Consider the following 23,741-nt stretch of genomic DNA (forward strand, 5'->3'; position numbering starts at 1 on the left):
TGTCAGAGGATCATGCGGGGGATAAACTCTCCTTCCCATCAATTCCACTTCCATCCTCCTCCTCCTCCTCATTCTGTGAATCCAACCAACCGAGCTGAGGAATAATGCCTGCAAACAACACCACAGCCCCAACACATGTGCCGGACTACACCTGCGTGCGTTTTCTACGTGTCCACCGTGTCTTTCTCGGTGCTGCTCTTCTTCAAACCTCATCATCAACTGGACCATACTTCGCGTCGAGCGTCTGCGGAGTCATGCGCGCTTCGTGCTGGTGTTCCACCTGCTGGTGTCCGCGCTGCTCTACCTGGGGATGAGCAGCGTCTTCCACTACCAGATCCACCTGCAACGCGCGGCCGGTGCGCTCCGCCTGCTTGGCCATGATCACTTGTTGATCAGCAGCGCCTTGCAACATCCTCCTGACGCTCACGGTGATGGCTTTGGACCGCTACTTCGCGGTGTGCCATCCCATGCGCTACAGCTCCACCTGCACCGCGGGGCGCTGGCCCTGGACGCTGGGTGCGTTCACCTGGATTGTGGCTTTGGTCATTCCCCTCAGTCTGCTCCTCCAGCCGGACTCCCAGACCGAGTATAATGGGGTGTGTGACAGGGAACAGCTTAAAAAAGGCGAGCTGCAGAAGGTGCTGTTCATAGGTGTGTGCACGGTAATAATAATGTACAGCTACGTGAGTATTCTAGTAGAGGGAAGGAGATTGGGGGTGTTGAATCGGCGCAATGAGGCCGGGTGCAGGACGATCGCCCTGCATGGAAGCCAGTTGGCTGTTTACATCCTTCCTAACTTTGTGAACTTCGTGTTGACGGTGTTGTTCAAACAGAAGCTCATTCATCAGGAGACTAAAGAGCTGGCAGCCGTGGTTATCTTCGCTTTTTTCAGCTTGGCGCAGTGTGTGGCACCGATTGTTTATGGATTGCGTAAAGAGGAACTAATGGAGCAGGTGGGTCACATGTTCCCCTGCTGTTCCTACTTGAAGAGGGTCCTCGGCTGGACAGTGCGAGCCAACTGGCCACACACCCAACACACACCACGGTATGTCCAACATAGATGCATTCAGTGGTGGTTCTAGACCAATTTGACTGGGGGGGCCACTGGGGGGCCAGTTATTTTCTCAGGGGGGCACAATAAATGCAGGACGAAAAAGAGAACTAGACAGTATGAAGTAATTGCGCATAAGAAAACAATGCAATACAGTTATTGGTATTTGTTTCAGTACACTTATTTATTTCAGATAGATCTTATAGTTATTACTGTTAGCTTCAGCTTAAGTTATAGTGCAATGTTTGTACTAACACCATATGTATATAAAAATAAAGGCAATGAACAGTTACATCTCTACTTTACATAAGAGTGTCTGCACAATCTCACATTACAGCAACAAAATCCTGCGGTTTTTGGCAAACCGAGTACCAGAAAATATACATTTAAAAATAAAAAATAAAAACTTTTCATTGTTAGGGGGGCCACAGGGGGGTCAGAGGTCAGTGTTAGGGGGGCACTGACCTAGAACCGCCCCTGGATGCATTAGACTTGTATTGTGTCTTTTAAACCTAAAATCCATAAGTGGGCAGAATTTACAACCCTTAAAAAGAGTGTATACATTTTAAAGACTTATCAAAAAGTAAGTCCTTGCTGAGTCAATATATTCTCACGAGGTATCCCTTCTTAATAACTCATCATTATGCAATTACACAAGGCAATAAATAAAAACAAATCAGCTCCATAGAGTTTTTACAATCTGGTGATCCTAAATGTGTTATAACTTTTACTGATGATGAGTACAACTCAAGAAAATTACTCAAGTCAATACAACTTGTCGGAAAGTGGTGCTGCTTTAGTTGTTAATCAACTATGGAAAAAGATAGTGGAGGAAACCTATATTTATTTAAATGTCCACTCATGCAGTAATCACTGTCACACGAAGTCACATGAAATGACTAAACTGTGGGAAAACAGTTCTCAGATCATGCTACCAAAATAAACGTATTTTATTGCTGAAAATAATCGTTTTAACCATGGTGTACTATATTCCATTACTGCTTGATAAACGCTTATTCACACATTCTAAAGAACATCTAGAAAAGTCACTAGAGTGTGAAGTGCTGAAACGAAGCAAGACAAAAGTCAATCTAAAAGAGAAGGGGGATTTATAGCACGAAAAGGTGTCTTGTTTCCTAAAGTGGTGTGATACTTTTTGATTTGCATACAGTTCAATATCATATATGATACTTGCTGGTATGACTTGTTGAAACGGTTATTTGTTGCATAATTAGTGGAAGAAACCACAGTGAAATACTTCCCTTTTTAATGTGTTAGACATGAGTGTTCACCCACAAAATATGTTCTTGAGCACATTGCTTAGTGTTATTTCAGCTTACCCTCATTTTCTCCACAGGGAGCGAACACTGACAGTACAGACGATCATCTCCCTACCGAACCCTACAGACCCAGAGGAAGAGGAAACACAGGCAATATCAGTCAGGAGTTCCTCACTGGACTTAGAGTCATATAGCTGCGATACGGACAATGCCTGATGGGAAAAAAGCAGGTACATTTCAGGATTATCTAACAACAGGAACATTACCAAAAGTGGCTCAACTCAGGCCTGGAAGGACCTTAAGAAACCGCCTTGGACATCATAGGATCTTTTGTCCTCAATAGAGAATGTTGAGACCTGATCAGCACGTTGCACTACACTGTTTTTGACCTTTTTCACCACAGAGCGAACATTGGAGCTGCTTGAAGAAGCAGAAGAAGACAATGTGGTTTCAGAAAAAGTGGGAAGTTCTCTTGTTGTAAAATGTTCTGGCTTGTCCAGACATTTAAGCCTTAAGTCTTCAGGTGACCAGCACATGCATGGCTGACCTCAAGGCCACAAAAAGCCTTCAACAATTTGGGATTCAAATGATTGGGAGAGACGATAAAGGATATTTCAATATTATCCTCTTGTGAATATTGTCTTCATGTGTTCCTAAGCCTGTGGGTATTAAACAATGTGAATTTAATGGCATCTTGAATACTTACAGCAATCAGCACAAATCAAGATAGAAAAATTCGGATTAGAAGAGAAGAACAATACACCTCTTCTCTGTGGGGAAGGACACCAAAGCATCATAGAATTCAAACAAAACAAAAGTATTAGTATTTAATAAAAGCTTGTTTCACAAGAATGTGAAAGGACAGTGAACAGAAAGTAGTTTAAAGAAATGCACATTTTTGGCCTATTATTTGGTGGTAGGCCATGGTCATCTAATTATATATCTTCAGAGCAAAACCAATCATGACACATTTTCTCCCCAATATGATTAGCTACTCACAAAAGACTGCATCAACATTGGTATCAAAATCTGTGACCCTGGCTCAGTATAGAATCAAAACCAAGCTAATCACAAGGATAAGACGTTAGCTTGTTTTAACAAAGCAGGACACAGCTAGCAAAGACTAACATAATGTCTTACTATAGCATTTTCAGTTTAAAATGTATGTTTTATATCTTAATTTAACTTGTTTCTAGTGGTTCTATTAACGAAACAAAATATATATTGGTGAGCTTTAAAATGGCTGGTTGTTGGTGGATCTCATTAGCTATAGATTAGCCTTCTAGCGTAGCTGGTTAGCTTTCCTTTAAATGGGCCCAGCTACAGTAGGTGTGATACCGTTATCCATCTTCTTATCTAGCTATCAGCATTCCAGTTAATAAACATATTTCCATCATTATATACAGTCTACATAAAGCAAATCTGACTTTGCTTTTTAAGGGTCATTCCAGAATTGGAGGACAATTTAGACACCAACATTTTTGAAAAAATGAACCTTTATTTTATAATTTTTTTTAATGTATTTAGGAAAAACAGATAATAAACCATCAAAACAAGTGATTTGCCCAGCTAGGCATCAAATGTATATTTTCCAATGAAGAATTACCCCTGTTACTCTAATTATAGTAACAGGGTTGAAAATCAATGCTAATTTGAGCTTTAACCTCAGGAATTATTGCTAGATGTAATGCTACTTTCAAGGCAAGGACAAACTTGGATATCTAATGCAAGAAAGATAACTTTGAAATTAATATGCTTTATTCTGATAATATCAGTAACAGGGTTGAGTGGGTCAGAGTGCCACACTCTTTTAAGACTGAAAAGATTGTAAAAATATGAAAAATAAAAGAGAGGACTTAGTTTTGGTCTACCCATGGGACTAGCACATGGCTTGCTGATGTCCTTTCCACTGTGTCATCAGTTTTTTCACTTCCTGTGCCAATCTAAAAAGGTTTGGGTAACAGGGTTGAACGCATGTTGAGTGACACACCTTCTGTGCAAAATTACTGTTATCTAAAATATGTTTATGATTTAACAAATTGATTTTACCATTACAAAAGACATATATCAATAGAATAATAAAAAAAAAAAGTGAATAAAATCCCTATTTAAATGTTATATTTGACATGCAAGTTGAAGCGGGGACAAGAGAAAAATGCCATTTTAGGGGATGTTCGAGAGCTATTTGATCATTTAAATAATATTTTGAAACCACTTTTTCTACAACTTTATATACATTTAGTCTCAAGACAAGTATGTTTAACACAACAAGTGCATGTTTTAGCATTTTGGGCATGGATTATTAGATTTTTTATATGAGGAACATGAAATGTCCTCCAATTCTGGAATGACCCTAAATCTTCCTCTGGACGCTTTACCACTCGAAATGTACTATTACTGAGAAAGGAATTTGCAGTATCAGTGGGGAGCTTTTACAAGCAAAGTAGGACATGATTTGACTCTTTGCACGTTGGCTGCTGAGCTCCTAGTTTTAAGTCAGACAAAGCCACACTTGCTGGGGAGTTTCTCAATGTTTGAACCACAGCCTTCCTTAACTCACACCAACAGCTGCAACACTTTTCAAGTCAGTGTAAATATGAGCAGGAGGGGATTCCGGTCTTCTTTTCAAAGCGCAAATAAGCACCAGAATCTAGCTGGTGGCGAAGCACTTACTGGCATTCTTGTAAAGTGTGAATACTCTGGAATAGCTCGAGTTGCGGAAGTGAAAGCAAAGTTGAAGATTATTTGAACACAAGTGACTGGAAGGCTTTTTGGGGGGGGGGGGGGGTAAAAATGCTATGGTGGAATTGATTTCACATTTTTATATATATATATATATATATATTTTTTTTAAGCTTGTAGCCTACAAGAAAAACAAAACGATATGAGAAGTTTGGCCTGTTGAAAGCCACATTCAACGTATTTAAACACTTGGGAATTTATATATGCAACACATTAAAAACAATTGACAATGTTTGCTCTCAGGGATGCAAGTAAAGAAAGACAAGCAGTCTGGCAGATGAATTTAATTTAATTTATTAATCTCATTAGGAAGGTGTGTTATTTTACCAAGAAAGCTCAAAGAAAGATTCTGCACAAACACTGACTCCATCGAAGGAAATTGGACATTCATTTTAGATAACACAAAGAAGCATGTGATTATGTTATTATTATATCAACAAAATGAACATGTTTGATAGTTTTCTTTCTTTCTTAACAGCAGCATTGATGATCACAGTACGAGTGATAGGAGGGAAGAATGTGCAGATCAAATGTAAGTTTCATGAATGCTTGGACAGAAGATTAAAATTGAGTGCATTTATTGTACAATTAATGGTTTATTTAAAGCACCAGGTATGCAGAGTAACAGTTCAACAATTAATGCTGTCTGCTACCTTTAGCTGTAAGTTCATGTGACCGTATTGGTAAAGAGTGAAGATTACCTTTTTGTTTTAACATTTGAAGCTCTCTTTATGTGAAGTCACAACAGGAACTTGCAACAGCAGTTTCTAAGGCAAAGGGTTTGCTCCAGACATTAATGTTTCTGTGATGAGCAGTTAGCTTAACATGCAAAGGCATTCAAGTATTAAGCACCACACCATTATATACATTTGAGCACATTCTAGATAAGTGTATAAATCAAAGTGGAGAAAAACTGTCATTACGTTAAAGTTGCTAAAAACAGATAAGTTCAAATCTCTCTCTGTTAACTGGCCTCTGCTCCTCAAAGTTACATTGACATATAGTTTTCCATCAAACAAAAAAAACAAAACAACTTAATGTTTTAACAGAATAAATGACATTATTCAAGCTCCATGCACACATCGGAGAAATCTACTGCTTTAAATCCAGGTGGTATACGGGCTTAAAGATTTCTCTCCTATCGACCCATTTTAAATAGCTAATTCATAATTTCATATAAATTAACGTGTTCACACAGACACAGAAACGCAATGAAGATATTACAGTACGAGATAATAAAAAAGTAAAACTGTGGTTTCTGTGCAAGTCGTTCAGCCCAAAACTGTAGGTGCAACAAAGCCGATAGAAAGGTACCGATGTGTGATGTGTGAGCAATTATGGCATAACAAAATGGTAAAGGTCATAAAGGACTTGATCTACACGTCCCTTAACCTGGTTAGAGATGTGGAAGAGTCAAACCAAACAAAAACCAGACTGATTCCGATTCAGGGGGCGTGGTGCGTTTAGAAACCCAGAGGGTGAGGAGCGACCACCCCCCCCGTCTCCACCACGGCTGCAGAGATGGCTTTCATGTTCTTGAAGAGCTGTCTGGACTCACTGGAGCGCAGGGACTTGATGTCAGTCATGACCCTGTCATGGGCCTGAGGGATGGAAGGAGCATAACATACATTTAGACGGATAAAAACATCTCCAAATAATTGCGTGTAATTAAGAGCATTGAGAAATCGTTAAAACATTTTAAATAACAACAATCTCATCCTCATAACCAAACATTATCTTTCTGAATATTCTTTCTATGAAAATAGGATATCAAGTATAATTCCATTACATCAATTGCGCTGTAGAATATACGCCATTATGTGACGGGGCGCTTACATTTCCTATAAGCAATATTGAATTAATTTAATTTGTATGATAAATGTAGACATTGTTTTCAGTGTTTCTAGGGTCCTGTGATCTTACCTCCACACACCAGGTCTCACACAGCATCTTCTCGTGCTGAGCTGTGGGGCCGCCCTGACTCAGAGTGCGTGAGGCCCTGCAGAGAGGGAGGGAAAGTGAGTTTGTAGGTGGAATAAAAGTATACCAGAAAGGTGAGTGGGAGTTTGAAGCAGAGAGGAAGTGAAATGGGGACGGAGAGAGAGTCGTTTTTATTTCTTGTTTGCGTACCTGGACAGAACCACCACCATGGCGTAGAGGTCGATGGCACCGTCGGCCACTCTCTTCAGGACAAATTGTTCATCTGTAACAGAAAAAGTTGAGTTAAATATTTCTCAACGCCTGAAATGATTACATGTAGGAGAAAGAGATTTGTTTTCTACATGTGGGTGTTTTTAAGTTGGATGTGTGAGGAGATATTTTCATTTGATAAACGACGAGCAACATAACATCGAGCCATCATCCGAAGCCAGACACAACTTTTTTTTATTATTAATAAATGAACAGATAACGCATTAGAATTGTACGCACAAACACACACACACACTCACCAATGATCTTCTTGCCGTGTTTGATCAGCAGCTCCTCGACGACAGCTCCGAACTGTTCGATGGCTTTAACGGTCTACAAATAAAATGTCACAAATGACTTAAGTCAACGATGCAAAACGTATCCTACCCATATCAAGAAAAGTGTGAAATAAATGCCTCAACTTTAAACAAAGAAAGGTTTAACCCACCAGTTCACCGCTGTGTGCCAGCTCAGGATGCACAGAGCCCTGCAGAGTCAGACCTGTGCTGAAACCCGCCTTTCTACAAACAATAGAACAAGAAGACAATGTTAGATCAGACATGAGCAAGTGCAGATCATCTGTGCTGCATCTGTACCGCTGGGAAGTATTTACTAACGTTATTGTGCAATCAAGTTGAAGGAAAAATGAAAATACAAATTTAGTTTTAGCTCTTACATTTATAGAAAGTGCAGTAAATGGTGATTATGTGTGTGTCTGTGTGTGTGTAGGCTCTAACTTAAGGTGTCTACTTTCACTTCACAGTCAAGGAGGAAATGGATACAAAAACACATTTAATTCCTTGAAATGTGACATCATTACTTGTAGACAGTAAATTACACTATTAGCTAATGAGCTAACAATTGAGCCGTTTCTGCTCCTGCAGAGTGATGCAATGGAGGATGGAATTGACACTTGAAGAAATTGCATCATGTATTATAATGGAGTCCCCATCTCCCCCCATCAGCTACTGCAGTGTGGCACTTCATATCCCCCAGACAGAAGGAGACAGACAGTGTGAAGTCAGTCTGTGTGTGTGTGTGTGTGTGTGTGTGTGTGTGTGTGTGTGTGTGTGTGTGTGTGTGTGTGTGTGTGTGTGTGTGGTTGTGATGCAACCTTTTGGTTCTCTTGGTGATTTCTGCAGCGAGCAGCGCAGCGTTGCCGATGGGGTTCTTCATGGCCTTCTGTAAGCTCTTCAACTGGTTCCCAGCATTCTGGAGGGACACACATTATGTATTGATGATTATGATTGTCACAATCTCAGAAACAAGTGATGGGATCCTGCATGCCAAAGCAACAGTAGTTTTTCACGCGAAATGTGTGCATGTACTTCCTTGTCTGTGACCCTGTTACTGGCTTAAGTGCATGACTGTGCATCAACCAGAATCTGACTCAAGGCTTTGGTGAAACCGGACAGTTGGTGGTTTTTAATGTTGAAACTAATCAAGGCCTACGCATCAGATGAACTGAGGTTTATTCTCTTATTCGATATTTCTGTTGAAATAACAACAATGACTTGCATCAGACTCAGGAACATTCACATGTGTACGACACGCCACAATCTCCTCCAATACGACAGAAGCTACGGCCGAGGAACCCAGACTGCTTTGCTTTGAAGAAAATGAAGAAATCGACAAGGAAGTGTTTTTCCAACCAACACAGATCCTTGGTGTTGCGTGGTACAAGGAAGTTGCTTCACGATCAACTCACTTCCTCTTGACATAACGTCTGTACTTTTTCACACGGACAGACAATGTCACATCACCACAGCCGAGTGTGATGTTACCTGGAAGCCATTGAGGGCCACGAAGAGTCTCAGGATGTCGTTGGTGCCCTCGAAGATCCGGAAGATTCTCAGATCCCTCATCACCCTCTCCACTCCAGCGTCCTGCAGAGACAGCAAGAGGATGACCTTATAATCTAATAATATATATAAATAAGCTGAAACAATCCCATATAAAACACAATTTACTATTAAAAATGCACTAAATGTACATTTTCTCTTGAGGTCAGTCTTGATTTGAGTCAAGTCACTGCTTTGTACTTCTTAATAAAGTTGCATTTTGTCTGTTTTTATCCCCTCTCCTAAAAAAAGAAGTGATTTCAGATTCACGGCACTAGGCATGTTCTTTGTTTTGTTTATTTATACTGTTTAAAAACTGAGAGTGTAATTTGAACATAACACATTTGCATAATGAGGCAATGAGCTGTGTTTTACTCTCATATGTTACATGTACGAGACATTTGGATGTCAGCTTACGGTTCAAACTAGGTAGTGAAAAAACCAGCTGCAACAGGAACAGGTCCTTCTATATCCATGTGTGTGTTTTTGAATTTCGCAAGGTACTGTTGCAGACGATGCGTTTTTTGCACAGAAGAGCAGAAATGGTAATGAACAGGGCACACTTCTGACTTGACTTCCTGGGTAAAATGAAACCCAGAGTCAGAAATATCCTCCATTAGCAGAACTGATCAAAGTCTGGTGTGTGTTTCCCCTTTGACTTTTTAGACAGCTCATACCACACATCTAACTACGAGTTAACTGTAAAATAATTAGATGTGTGGTATGATGTGTGGTATGGTACACAATGAGTCCAAATTCAGTTGAGATTTTTAGGGATGTTTTTTTTTTTTAGATCTGGAAGAACTTCAAAGACTGTCAATGGTACAGTGTACAGTTGGTACCTGTACTTGTGGTTAAATAAAGGTTTTGAATTGAATGGATTTTTTTCAGCACGCTGGTGAGTTCTCAAGTACAATGTGCACCAAGATAGCCTACAGTTAAACTGTGCATTACTATCCTATGAATGATACAACACTGTTTTTATTGTGTTGTACTTGTTATATATAACAATATAATACACTTTAACTTCTTTTTTTTTTTTTTTTTTTAAAATGCATCTTTTAATGGACATTTTTACTTGAACTATTTTTATTTTATTGGACTTTTTACTCAAACTTCTATGTTTTTATACATGTTTCTATTCCATTTAATTTTTTTCGGACATTTTTACTTTAACTACCTATTATATAAATACCTTTATTCTATTTTATCATTTATTGCACATTCCTAAAATGGAGCAACTATCCCAAAACCCAACTTCCATCTGGATAAATAAAGTATTTTGATTGTGATTGATTCGTTAAAGTGTTGTTGTTTATTATTATTTGTAATATTCTATACAACTTCACGTCCCCCCCATATCTTCATCTACCTGGCACTATTCTTATGAACTTCAAAAACTGTGACTTCTGCCTTATCTACACAAATAAACACATCATTGTTTTTAAAGATTAAAAAGCTCGTCTGATTTGAAATGCAACGTTTGAAAAAACAATGCTAAGCTAGGGTTGAAGCAAGCGGTTAAGTAAATATGATGAGGTTAAGATGACAACATATAGAGTGATGGCAGTATGCTAATGTAGTGTAAATAGATCAAGGCTGTGGAGCAGGAAATAAAGTTCCAGGTCAACAATTAGTATCGGGAAGTATAGCGTTGGAAAAACGAATGGGAAATGTTGCACACTGCCAAGAAGGCAAGGTGGTTTCCCTCGAAAACAAACATGTGCTTTGTGTGTGTTTGAACAGATGATTCAAAAGGTGCAGCAGCAAGATATTATGATATGGCACCTACAAAGTAAACTGCATAGAGATGCATGGTTATTATTCGTGCTTCAGTACAAACTGCCATGTTTGTGTTGGACCATGGCGCCGTGTTTAGCACCACGACCCATGCCCTAATAGTTTCAGGGATGGGAAATGTCGCAGCTTTGGCCAAGAAACTATTTAGGACCAGGCTCTAAATGTTACAAATACTGATTAAGTTCCTAAGTTTGTAAAATGGTTCAGGAGCTTTCTATACCCAAAGCAGAGAGTGCCATAGAGTTAAGTCCAGGAGATATTTAGATTCTAGTTCCTAAAGTTGTTTCTGGAAAAGTTCCTGGTTCCTCCATTTCTACAAGAACTCTCTGGGGTTAGGACATGTGATGCTGACGATGATGAGCTTTATTCCTTCAGTTGACACCCAGGCAAAGTTCCAAAGTTCCTAAAAGGTTCATATTTTCTGGAAAACTGGTTTTCATTTTGCGAGGTACTTTCTTATCAGTTTGTCACTCAAACAACAGAACCACTTGTTATGTTCCCCTGTTTATGGCAGCATTTTCTTTAAGCAGATTCTAAAATGCTGAAAATCCTTCACAGGGTATACGCAGGAAGTCCTGAAGTCAGATGTAAGACCTTTTTTAAGACCCTTTCCATACATTTTAAGACCTCATCGCCACTTTGAGTTTTAACCGGTTACCTTGGCGACACACTTCACCTCACATTTACTATATACAGTATTGATTGTCCTTCCTCCTTATCTTCCAACCATTTGGACGCAGACTTGCATTTCCCCATAACGATGTTGTTTAACAACCGGCGTAAACGGACCTTCGCGCTATCAAGCAGTGAGCGTGCGATGTCCTGTTCAGATGACGTCAAATCCAACGGGATGCCATAAATAAACTACACAGAATCACACTACACACCTACGCAATGATTACATTCAGGCAGACTGTAGAACACAACCTCTTTGGACGATTGATATACTTATTGAAAACAAGCTACAAAGTGTAACACCTTGAAAAATGCCGTTTAATACTTTTTAATAGCCTTAATTTTCACTAAATTGATTTATCAACTTTTAATACTTTTTAAGACCCCGCGGACACCCTGCTTCATTTGAAATTCCAGCAAGTAAAACTAAATGTATAAATTGCTTGAATCTTTACGTCCCGAGCATCTTCTCTGGGGCGCTCAGGTTAGTATGAAACAGGAAGTGGGCGGAGCGCTCACCTTCATGTAGCCCATGCCGCCCATAACCTGAATACACTCGTCAGTCACATTCCATGCTGCTTCCTGTAATATACAAAATCACAAATGCATTTAGAAAACAAGTCTCAGAATAAGGAACATCAGAAGTATTTTGAGTTCCCCAGAGCACTAATACGTGTGAGAAGTAATGGGATTACAATACAAACCAAGTAGAAAAGAAACAGATATGTTTTAAAAGGCTTTGAGCCAAAGTGTAAGAATGAGTTATACTACAGTGTAGAAATACTCTGCTACAAGTCCTGCGTTCTAACAGTTTCTTAAGAGAAGTACAACCGTATTAGCATTAAAATATTGTTGAAGTATATCAAGTAAGATAACTTATTATGCAGAATGTATACAATTCACTGCATCAATTATGTATGCATTAATCACCTAAATATTCAGCGGTGAAGCTCATTTTAAATAATGGCAAACTTAAATGTTAGAATATATAAGTTATGGTTTAATGTTGTAATGAGTGGTAAGTAACTTAAGCTGTCAAATAAATATTGTGCTGAACTAAAAAGTAGAATGTTTCATTCAAAATGTGTTGTCGAAGAATAAAATGGATATATTTAAGTACAGATGCTTCAAAATTGCACGTTGCATGTTTAACTGTAGTGCGATGTAAAACCTTACAGAGGCAAAGATCTTGCTGATGGCAGCTTCGATCTGGAATTCAGTCGCTCCGCTGTCCATGTTGCCGCTGATCATGTAGGCCATACTCTGCAAAAACACACAGAAACATCACGTCAGGGTGCATTTATGACACTTGGTCCATGTTGAAGCACCAGTATACCATAATGAATATAAGTGGTGTAATGTGTTGACAATCTCGTTTAAAGACCTACTTGTTCTCCCGGTTTTTATTTTGTTGTGTTTTAAAATCTTTTTACATCATGTATGAGGGTTTTTCCAGTCTGTGACTATCAGTATGGTTTTATTGTCTCGTGCTTTTACATTAGTTTATTTTTGTCCTATCGGTTTTGTCTAAATGTATTTATGCTGCTTTTTTATATATGTATTGATGTACAGCACTTTGGTCAACTCTGTTGTTTTATGTGTTATATAAATAAAGTTGGATTGGACAATGTGTTCTCATAATCTTAAAGGGGACCTATCATGCAAAATGCACTTTTTGATGTCTTTTATATATAAACATGTGTCCCCGGTGTGTCGGGGAACTCACGCAGCGTCAGAAAACAAACCCTCTCTTTTCCTCCGTACCCAAATCTCTAAAAACGGGGGAACAACGGAGCTGATCCTGATTTGCGTCCGATATGATGTAATATCTGAAATGTGGACCACGGCCCTATCAGAAAGTTGCTATCAGAAACAATGCCCGACTGTTTTGGACGTAATATGGTCGGTGTTTCCATTAGCATCGCTAACACTCAGAGCTAACCTGTACTGGAGAGAGTGTGTGTGAAGAAGCAGGAAATAAAAAGGAACTCACCTTGTGGTATAACCGGCAAGAGAGAAAGCCTTTGAGCTCCAAACTGTTTCAGAGATAATCCTTGATAATCCATGATATGGCGTTTCATCACCGCAGTATTTAGTTTAGACAGTAGCTGCCGGGTCCCGCATGAGCTCAGACCCCTCCTTTTTTTTATCAATTCTTTTTTTTTTTTTTTAAAGCTTTATACACAAATCAGCACTTTTGAAACAGGAAGTGAAATAGAGGGATATGAGGCATGGCTAGAATGGGTGATCTGTTTGGTATTTTGAGCATGTTTTTTATATATCAGAGACCTATGCTATTGCCTAAAATAGCATGATAGGTGCACTTATAGATAGCAAAAACGTAAGTGTAGATTACGCTGGGGACGGTTAAACAGGAGACAACACTTGATGGTGTTGGATACCGTCGCTTTAAATACAATCAGCAACAGTAACCCTAGTGATTAAAGCGGTGATAAATGTGCATCAGACTGCGGTGCGGATACGGCTTCATGGACTGACCTCAGTGACGTACTGCAGCATGGTCATGCGGGCGATCTTCTCCTGGATGGCTCCGTAGTTGTGGATCTTGCTCCCAAACTGGGTTCTGTTGGCTGCATGATCCACCTGATCAAAGAGGAGAATGATCGTCACTATCACACACCATTCAAAGCTACAGGACGTGCTAGAATGCAGCAAAGTAACCTTTTTCAGGGAAAGCACTCACTGCATTTTGTAGGCAAACGTTTAACTTTTTACTCCACCACATATATTTTATAGCTTTTGTTACTAGCCAATTTGCAAATTCAGTCAACAGGAATGTAGTTAAATACAAATATCTGAGTATTTCTTCCACTTCTGGTTATTTTCTGTATATTATAACAGCGTCCTTATGCTTCTAGACTGGAGGAAACTCTACGCAGTTTGTTTTGCAGTGAAAATGTTGAAGTTTAGATCTTGTGCATGAACAGGAAGTCTGGTTAGGCAGTGGGCGAGCATGTGAGCGTCTCCCCTGTAGCACGATAGGGAAAAACCTGTCGCTTTGGTTGGAAACAAATAGCCACATGGTTCTGAAAATAAACTCTACACTTTATTTCTAAACAAGTGGAACCCCTATGTGTTTAATTATGTTTTGAGTTGCTGGTTTTGAGTTCATTGCAATCTCTGTTTGTATTGGAAATAACTGTAATTGTATTGAAAGGTGCATTGTAAATAAAGTTATTATTCTTTGTATCATTTCTTCAAGGCAGCAGAGTCTATCCCTGCTGCATCGTCCATTCAACTATTGCTTGTGAAACAGTATCAGCAGTATAGCGCAACATAACTATAAGTTGAATAGTAAAAGTAATAATAAAGTAACTAATAACTTCATTATTAGTTCATCATTACATTTAGCCGTTACAAAACACCTTTGGCTACATAGTCAGTCAGCAAAACTTTAGATGTTTGAAAAGAAGAACAGACGTGACCGAAGCACGTTTGATTCTTCGGCGCCTGTAACCTCAGCAGGAAGTGGCCCAGTTGACAGTGAGCCGTAGTGAACAACGAGAGGGGGGATTTCCCACAAACCCACAGTGCAAGAGACACACAATTGAAAGGGGGGGTGCAACCGAGTACAGACAGGTCACAAGCGACATAGCGGATGGGAAAAACAACAATGCATAACACCTAAATATAAGTAATATAGAAAGTACGTCATGGGGCTAATCCTTCAGAGAAACGTGCCTCCCTTCCTCTGCACTTATTAGACCCTCCAGAAAAACGCGATTCTGCGATCTCAGAATTTACCGCATAATCAGCAAAATGGCGCAGATTTTTTAAAAGGCCGCATATTTATCAAAAGGGCGCATAATGCCCGCATTTTTCCACACAAAGTAAAAAAAAAAAAAAATGAACTCGTCTTGACGTGAAGTGATGATGATGATGACGCGACGTCATCAGCTCGCGCATCACAGAAGGTAAACAACACCGTAGAGTGAACGTGTGGAGCTCACACGAGAGAGAAAACACCAAGATGAAAAAATCTAATCCATCTCATTTACCAACGAACATTTCTGCTAAAGACCGGGCAAAGCAGTTCCCCGATGTCTTGCATGAAAGTGGGGGGAAACTATTCTGCACCCCGTGCAACTGTGTTGGAGCATAAGAGAACATCGACGGTGACGACCCACTTTGATTTATTCAAACATTCGAAAATGCTTTCTGCTGCTGCGGACTAGAAAGCCAAACAACTCACGTTCACCGAGGCATCCACCTCCAAAACCCTTTCGAGGGCTACAAGAAACGAGGTGAGAAGCCTACAAGATTGAAGATGGTCAGATAACGAACAAGTAAATTAAAACAGAATGAGGCGGAGAAGTGTGTGTGTGTGTGTGTGTGTGTGTGTGTGTGTGTGTGTGTGTGTGTGTGTGTGTGTGAGAGAGAGAGAGAGTGATTAAAATAGCCCAATTGCTTTTACTATAAATAAACATGGAATGTGTTTAATTGAATAGTAAAGGGGTTTAACGTTAGTGGCAGGTTGTGTGTGAGAGAGAATAAATAAGACAGCCCAATATTTCCAAAAAAATATTTAGCATATTTCCGCAATTTCACCGCATAAAATCACATAAAAACCCTGCATGTTTAATCGCATAATCAAGGATTTTAGCCCGCATAATCATAACTTATGGCACCAAAGCTAGTGAACTCACAGCTTTGGTGATGACTCCCTTCATGGTGCCGGAGAGGGCGGCCGCCATGCCGAAGCGCCCGTTGTTCAGGATGTTCATGGCCACCTTGAAGCCTTCCCCCACCTCGCCCAGCAGGCAGTCGGCCGGCACGCGGACGTTATCGAAGTACACCTCGGCTGTGTTGGACGCCTTGATGCCCATTTTCTTCTCTGGTGGGCCACTGTGATGAGAAAAGTAGGGAAATTAAACTCTCAACCCTCAAATATCATTCACATATACTGTCAAAGTTGTGGGCCATGACTAAGAATCAATTCCCAGGTCTAAAAACGTTTTACTTTTGATATCTTATTTACTGTTTTATCTCAACAACCATGGTGACCCCCAGAAGTATTGCTGTGGTCCCCATCAGGGTCCTGACCCCCAGAAGTATTGCTGTGGTCCCCATCAGGGTCCTGACCCCCAGAAGTATTGCTGTGGTCCCCATCAGGGTCCTGACCCCCAGAAGTATTGCTGTGTTCCCCATCAGGGTCCTGACCCCCAGAAGTATTGCTGTGTTCCCCATCAGGGTCCTGACCCCCAGAAGTATTGCTGTGGTCCCCATCAGGGTCCTGACCCCCAGAAGTATTGCTGTGGTCCCCATCAGGGTCCTGACCCCCAGAAGTATTGCTGTGTTCCCCATCAGGGTCCTGACCCCCAGAAGTATTGCTGTGTTCCCCATCAGGGTCCTGACCCCCAGAAGTATTGCTGTGTTCCCCATCAGGGTCCTGACCCCCAGAAGTATTGATGTGGTCCCCATCAGGGTCCTGACCCCCAGAAGTATTGCTGTGTTCCCCAGAAGTATTGCTGTGTTCCCCAGAAGTATTGCTGTGTTCCCCAGAAGTATTGCTGTGGTCCCCATCAGGGTCCTGACCCCCAGAAGTATTGCTGTGGTCCCCATCAGGGTCCTGACCCCCAGAAGTATTGCTGTGGTCCCCATCAGGGTCCTGACCCCCAGGTAGAGAACAACAGTAAAGTAACGAAGACAATAATGTAAAGAAATGCTGTGCTCACTGTGTCACCCCTCCAAAGCTCCTCTCCACAACGAAGGCCGATATCTTGTCCTTCATCTCGCCGGTCTTCGGGTCCTTCACGGGGGTCTTGGCGAACACTGTGAAGATCTCAGCCAAACCTCCATTGCTGAAAGGAGAATAAAGGAAATCGGATTAGGAAAAGACTAGGACTGTCAAGTTAACGCGTTAATAACGTGTTAACGCAAAAAAAAATTAACGCCACTAATTATTTTAACGCGATTAACGCATGTGTATTTTTTTCCCTCGGCCGCCCCGTAGTTTCAGAGCGCATTGAGTTTAAAATACCATCTACAAGCTGATGCTGACAGCCCCCCGCTCCTGTCGCCCGCTTGTGGCAGACCACACTTCCACGCTCACCGACTGGCTGTTGGGAGGACCGGGAGGGTTTGTGTATGTGTGGCCCGAGCGAGCGAGAGAGAGACCTTACGTGCATTGTTGTTGTTAGCATCTGGTGCTAGCTAGCTGCGCTAACGGATAAGGAGCTGTTTAAATGAAAACAAAGGAGCGACATTTCGCCACAACTGCGCCGAGCACTTGACTTTATGCAGGAAGCCAGACAGTGGGACATTGTACGAAAAGTCAGCACACTCAGCACGGATAATGTGCACAACATGATTGCAGCGTCCAGGCAGCTCCCGTTCGAGCATATGCCTTGAGTTGCACATAGCGCACACACACACACACACACACACACACACACACACACACACACACACACACACACACACACACACACACACACACACACACACACACACACACACACACACACACACACACACACACACACACACACACACACACACACACACACAAGTTGTATTGTATTATTGTATGAGAGAGGTTCCAGGTTGAATTGAGGCGAATATTTGTAATGTTCAGAAGTTGTTGTGTTTAATATTCATGAGATTATTTGTCATTGTTCAAATGATAATAAACATTAGCATAAAGCATATTTGTCCACTCATATGTTGATAAGAGTATTAAAAACTTGAAAAATATTCCTCTAAGGTACATTTAGAACAGATAAAAAATGTGCGATTAATTTGCGATTAATCGCGATTAACTATTTTAATCGTCTGACAGCCCTAGAAAAGACACAAGCAACTAGGAGCTATCACATGTCAGTTCTGGATGAATAGCACAATGCTGCCTCCTTGTGGCGACAGAAAGAAATGCTGATAGAGCCGCTGAGTCCTCACCTGATCCAGATCTTGCTTCCAGTGACAGTGAAGAACTCTCCGCAGGGGGACTGGACCGCGGTGGTTTTGATGGAGGCGGCGTCAGAGCCGCTGGCCGGTTCAGTGAGGCAGAAGGCGGCCATGGTCTCACCTGGAGGACAAACACACAGGGGAAATGATTTAGATTGTATGTATTAAGTTATGGCTTACAAAATTGTTTTAAAGCTTTATTCATCACATTGACACTTTGTCAGTCCTGACCACTGTGCTGCTATTTTTCTTTTGTATCTTCAAAACTCTAACTCGTGCATCAGTCCTTTGTAAGATTGTTCCCAACTCCCAAGGGTTACAAGTTCAAAAGCCAAAACTATATTAAAATGTTTGAGATTATTACTCTTAACAAAATATTCTGCTACAAACTATATTCAAAATAATGTTCAAATAATGATTCTTGATGCACACAAACAGAGGCACTTTGAACTGCATTGATATCACCACAAAACTTACTTTTTTAAAGACATGCAGGAGTGCATTAAAGACCCGGTGTGTGTCCTTACCTGTGGCCAGTTTAGGCAGGTACTTGGCCTTCTGGGCTGGGTTCCCAAAAAGCAGAATTCCCTTGAAGCCGATGGACTGATGGGCCCCCAGAGTGATGCCGACCCCCAGGTCATGGCTGCCAACGATCTGAACCAGCCTGCCATACTGTAGGATGAGGTCAACACCAGAGTTCCCGTTAGCCGGTAATTACCGGACTATGACCGGTAAAATATTCTGAAGACCAGCAAATCTAAATCTCTCCGGTCAAAGTGTCCGGTCAAAATAATTTCCCCTTAGCATAATACTGCATCAGTTGCGCAACTTGCGCCATTTATGTACAGACAAGAATAGTCAATTCTAATGTCTAATGTCCTGTATGGGTTGATTGTGCGTTGATCTGTTGGTAATGCCTCTGGGTTCCGGTGGGCATGTAAACAAATGCATAATGCTGCGCTATACTTTGCGGCCTCACCCGGTTGCATAGCGACGCTTATTGTTTAGGTGTCTTTTAATAAGCAGGTAGTCCTATCATTAGCTAGAACTAGCTGGATCTGATCGATATGGACATAAACGCGAGTCTAATCTGACGGGAGAGAGAGATCAGCTGCTGCTGACGAGTCGACACGCAGCTCTGCATGATCACATGCAGCGGTGAGCGAACAAAACACACACTTCAGGTTAGAATATCACACGTAGCTATTTTAATGACCTCTCAAACTACCTAAACTAGTTATAGATGTGTTTAGTTTTACTGTCGGGTCACTCATTACTGATCCGCGAGCTGCATGATACTGACGGGCTGTCAGGAGAGGGAGAGAGCGCTCCGTTTATTATTCCCGTGTTATTATAAATTACTGAACACTTTTGAATAGTTAATCTACTATAATTAGTTTGTTTAATATCGAATCATATCAATTTGTTTTAAAGTTCAATAAATAACAAAGAAGACCTTTGACCGGCACTTTTCTAATTGTGTCCGGAAGATTTAAACTTTAACGGACATGTTGACCGGCGAAAAAATATTCTAACGGAAACTCTGGTCAACACATTACATTCGCCTGTTTACAATTTACATAATTAACCTCATTACAATGTTTAATGGTGTGTTTGTGCTATAGAGTAGATATTCATAGATGTAATCAGGCAGACGTACCTGTGTGTTTGTGAGGCCGAGGCCCCCCAGGTCAGCGGGCACCTGCAGGCCAAAGGCCCCCATCTCCTTCAGGCCCTCCATGGTGGCATCCTCCACCTTCTCCAGGGCATCGTTCATGGCAGGATCATTCACCTCCTGCACACAGGAAGTAGGAACATGGAGGGTTAGGGACGAGTATGAGGGAAGTAGAGAGGATGTGAGCGTAAGGTCGAGGACATAGATCTCAAAAAGGTGGAAGTACCTGGAAAAACTTGCTGACAGGCCCCACAAGCTCTCTGAGAAACTGCTCCTGCTCCTCGTTCATGACTACGACAAACACAACATGTTATTTCAAAACTACAACTTTACTACATAGGTTTGGAATTAAAGATCATCTCCAGTGATTTACCTGAAGGGTAGGGGAACACTTGGGCAGTTGCGATCTGCCCTTTGAAAATGTTGACAGCGAATGATTTGGATTCCTGTGGAAGTCAAAAGAAGAAAAGCAAGTCCAATTAAAAGAAACAAAAAAGGGAATATAAACATGACCTTAAATATATTATGTTTATAATAATAGTAATAGAGAATAGACATACAGCAACAGCCGTCTTCTTTTCCACTTTAGTGACAGCATCAGTGCCGATCGCTGCCTGCTTGTCCAGCACCGCCTGAAGAGGAAACAGATGTTGAAGGGAACAGAGCATGAGCTTTCGAACGGATCAAGTCAGTACAAAAGTGAGGCTTAAATCTCATCTGGTGCAAATAAAAGCATATTCCTTCAAATGAGAACATGGTTGGACGAAATCTCTCTTTTAAAAATGTCATGGTAAAACAGGGCTGGATGATATGGAGAAAACTAAATATAACATTTCTTATCAAATACCTTGATATTGCGTAGGGTTTGATCAATAATCATTAGTAATGTAGACATAATGACTAAGTGTTTAAAAGCAAGTTAAAAGCTGGAAAGACATACATGCAACATCACATTGTCGAAAATCTAAGACGATAACTAGTCTCTTATCACAATATCAATATAATATTGATATAATGCAAAGCCTTCCATATCCAAATGCCAGTGTTATCAGCCAAAGTAAACACAAATGAAGGTCTAATTCCAGCCAGGGCAGCCACTCAGCTAGAGGAAGCTCGAACTGGGTGAAAGGTGATGCCAAGGGCACATCCAGTCAGCTGAGTCAATAACAGCACGATTAGAGAAACATTATACACAGGGCAGTGGTATTGTTTAGGGTTTTATTATGCAGATAATAAACTGGTACCTCAGTGTCATTTAAATTCTCTGTGATAACCTCCACTGTGTTTTTGAACAACTGAATTAATGACATCCTTCTTTTCATTCCAACAATCAGATCCAAAGCTCATATCAATTGGTTTTTGGTTAAAAGAAATGTACTTAGTGAGACACCTAGAAATTTGATTTGGCTTGTCAAATAAACATCTTTTGATCATTATTTTTGCCAGAACAATTTAACAATAATACTTATTAAGGAAGGCAGGTGTGCTGCAAATTCAGCTATAATGCATTGGAAATTATGTTATTATATATCATAACTCATTTATCAGGCTTAAAGCATCTGTTTGCATAACTAAATGAGCTGCATGTGTATTTAAACTACTGTATATTGTAAATTGTAATACTGGTACCTAATCAACTTCAACTGCTATATATTGAGATTCAAAAATGACAATATATATATATATATATATATATATATATATATATATATATATATAGCATAACACGATTAAAGTCGTCCCTGTTACTGTCCTAGACAGCAGCAGTGTCACCCACTTCCATGGTGTCACCTTTATGACTGAGTCACGTGACCAGTGAACTTTCCCCTACATCCGGCGGGAGGGGATGCCAATGTTATGTCAGCCTGCCCCTGCCCCTGCCCCGGGCCATATATGGACCATAAAGAGACTCCTAATTATGGTAAACAAGCTGAATAAAATCGGATTCTCTATTATAATGTAGGGTAATTTAACTGTAACGTTACCTCTGCAGCTTGGCTGGCGTAGAGACGAGCATGTTGCACTGAAACCACAGCCCCGGCCTGACGCTGCCCTCTGTAGTCCAGACAAGAAAATATAGGTGACTTTTGAATCAGAGTGGGTCATCTTCATGGTCATTTTAACAGGAGACGATATGTTTAATAACAGCTGTACACCTTAACGTTACTTACCCTGACAGCACGGGAGGAATCCTGAGAATGGAGCCACATAGTTTCGAAGACTGGCTCACTTTACGAAGCAGCATGATTTAATTTTGTTCTAAAAAAATAGGGAAAAACACGTTGTAACAGCTTAATATCACGTTGTTCTTACACAGACAGAAACCAAGGAGCTAACAGATAGTCGCAAAGGCGGGTGGCTACGTAACGACGTCAGTTTGTTTTGTAACCTGTCCAGTTTTTACTAAATAAAAACAGGAACACCCAGTTAAAGTACATGTATTCCTTCGAAAGGAATATAACTTAAACATTAATGTACACACCTGTAGAAGTTATATTATGACACGTCCGCTGCGTCCGTCAGGTAGCCGTTTAATGCCTAATGACTAACTCGGAACCTGTTTTCTTCTTCTTCTTCTTCGAAGCACGGTTCCCCGGATGTACAGTGATTCATGGGATGTGTAGTTTTACAGGACATATATGTAGTTTTACAGGATCGGCTGTTCCGAGACTGAAATATGAAATGCATAAATTGGAAAGAAACAGTAGAATCAGTGGCGTCGCCTGGCCTAAAGCCCCAAATGTTTTTTCTGTAGCCCCGGACAATTCTGCCTCAATAATATAATCAGGGGTGCACATAACTGGTACGCAGGTACGCATGCGTTGCAACAAACTGAATTGCATAACTTCACTACGCCCCTTTGCGTACCTCAAAACAAAACATATTTTGTCTACACGTGTTTCTTGTCAACACTCAATGGAGTAAACTACTAGACATGTCAACAAAAACCAAAGACATTAAGCAGCTACGTTGCCGTTTCGCTGCCTGCAAAAAAATCTTCGGACTTTCTGTGACTGAACTGGGTGCTGGCCGAGCCGCGCAGGACATAACCGACGGACCTGTGAAGCTTTACAGGAGGCAGATCACTGGAAGACAGAGTTGTTCACCGTGTGCACAGACAGGGTTAACGTCGGTATGAATGAACAACAGAATTGTGCCAAAACTCCGCCAACTCGCTGCAGCTGGAGACTCCCCTGTGCACATTCTGTGCCCCGCGCACACACTGGAGAACTGCGCAAAATCAGCTGATCACCATGTGCAAACTTACTCAGGGTGTTAATGGAAGAGTTTGAAATCAGACAGAGGTGGAAGAAGTACTCAGATCTTGTGTAGGAATACTCTGTTACAGTAAAAGTCCAGCAATCAAAATTAGAAAAGTATTATCAAAATATAGTTAAAGTACCAAAGTAAAAGTATTCATTATGCAGATTGGTCCATTTCAGAATAATATATATGATATGTTTTATAATGATTGATCATTAAAGTGTTCTCAAAGCTGGTAAAGGTGCAGCTAGTTTGAATGACTTTGTATACTGCCAGGGCTAAGCCCCTAATGTTTC

The 23,741-nt window shown here is 40.7% G+C and overlaps 2 protein-coding genes across 2 annotated transcripts; one reads left to right on the forward strand and one right to left on the reverse strand.

Moving 5' to 3' along the window:
- On the forward strand, positions 1-3,018 carry zgc:194312 (uncharacterized protein LOC794943 homolog). The gene is given in 5 exon segments (XM_034226325.1): positions 1-161; positions 163-204; positions 206-346; positions 348-1,045; positions 2,409-3,018. Coding segments are annotated over 5 exon segments (1,077 nt in total). The 5' UTR covers positions 1-104; the 3' UTR covers positions 2,548-3,018.
- Positions 3,019-5,344: 2,326 nt separating this feature from the next.
- Positions 5,345-22,816, reverse strand: acadvl (acyl-CoA dehydrogenase very long chain). The gene is made up of 21 exons (XM_034226300.1): positions 22,664-22,816; positions 22,353-22,440; positions 22,167-22,236; positions 20,742-20,813; positions 20,555-20,627; positions 20,408-20,472; positions 20,167-20,301; positions 19,034-19,178; positions 18,498-18,627; positions 17,276-17,401; positions 16,247-16,445; positions 14,079-14,183; positions 12,756-12,842; positions 12,099-12,161; positions 9,048-9,149; positions 8,378-8,475; positions 7,712-7,784; positions 7,524-7,596; positions 7,204-7,276; positions 6,997-7,072; positions 5,345-6,674 (listed from the first exon to the last, which is right to left on the reverse strand). The coding sequence occupies exons 2-21, from the start codon at positions 22,424-22,426 to the stop codon at positions 6,537-6,539; spliced, it is 1,977 nt and encodes a 658-aa protein (XP_034082191.1). The 5' UTR covers positions 22,427-22,440; positions 22,664-22,816; the 3' UTR covers positions 5,345-6,536.
- Positions 22,817-23,741: the final 925 nt, after the last annotated feature.

This window comes from Gymnodraco acuticeps, unplaced genomic scaffold, assembly GCF_902827175.1.
Source record: "Gymnodraco acuticeps unplaced genomic scaffold, fGymAcu1.1, whole genome shotgun sequence".
In the NCBI taxonomy this organism is placed as follows: domain Eukaryota; kingdom Metazoa; phylum Chordata; class Actinopteri; order Perciformes; family Bathydraconidae; genus Gymnodraco; species Gymnodraco acuticeps.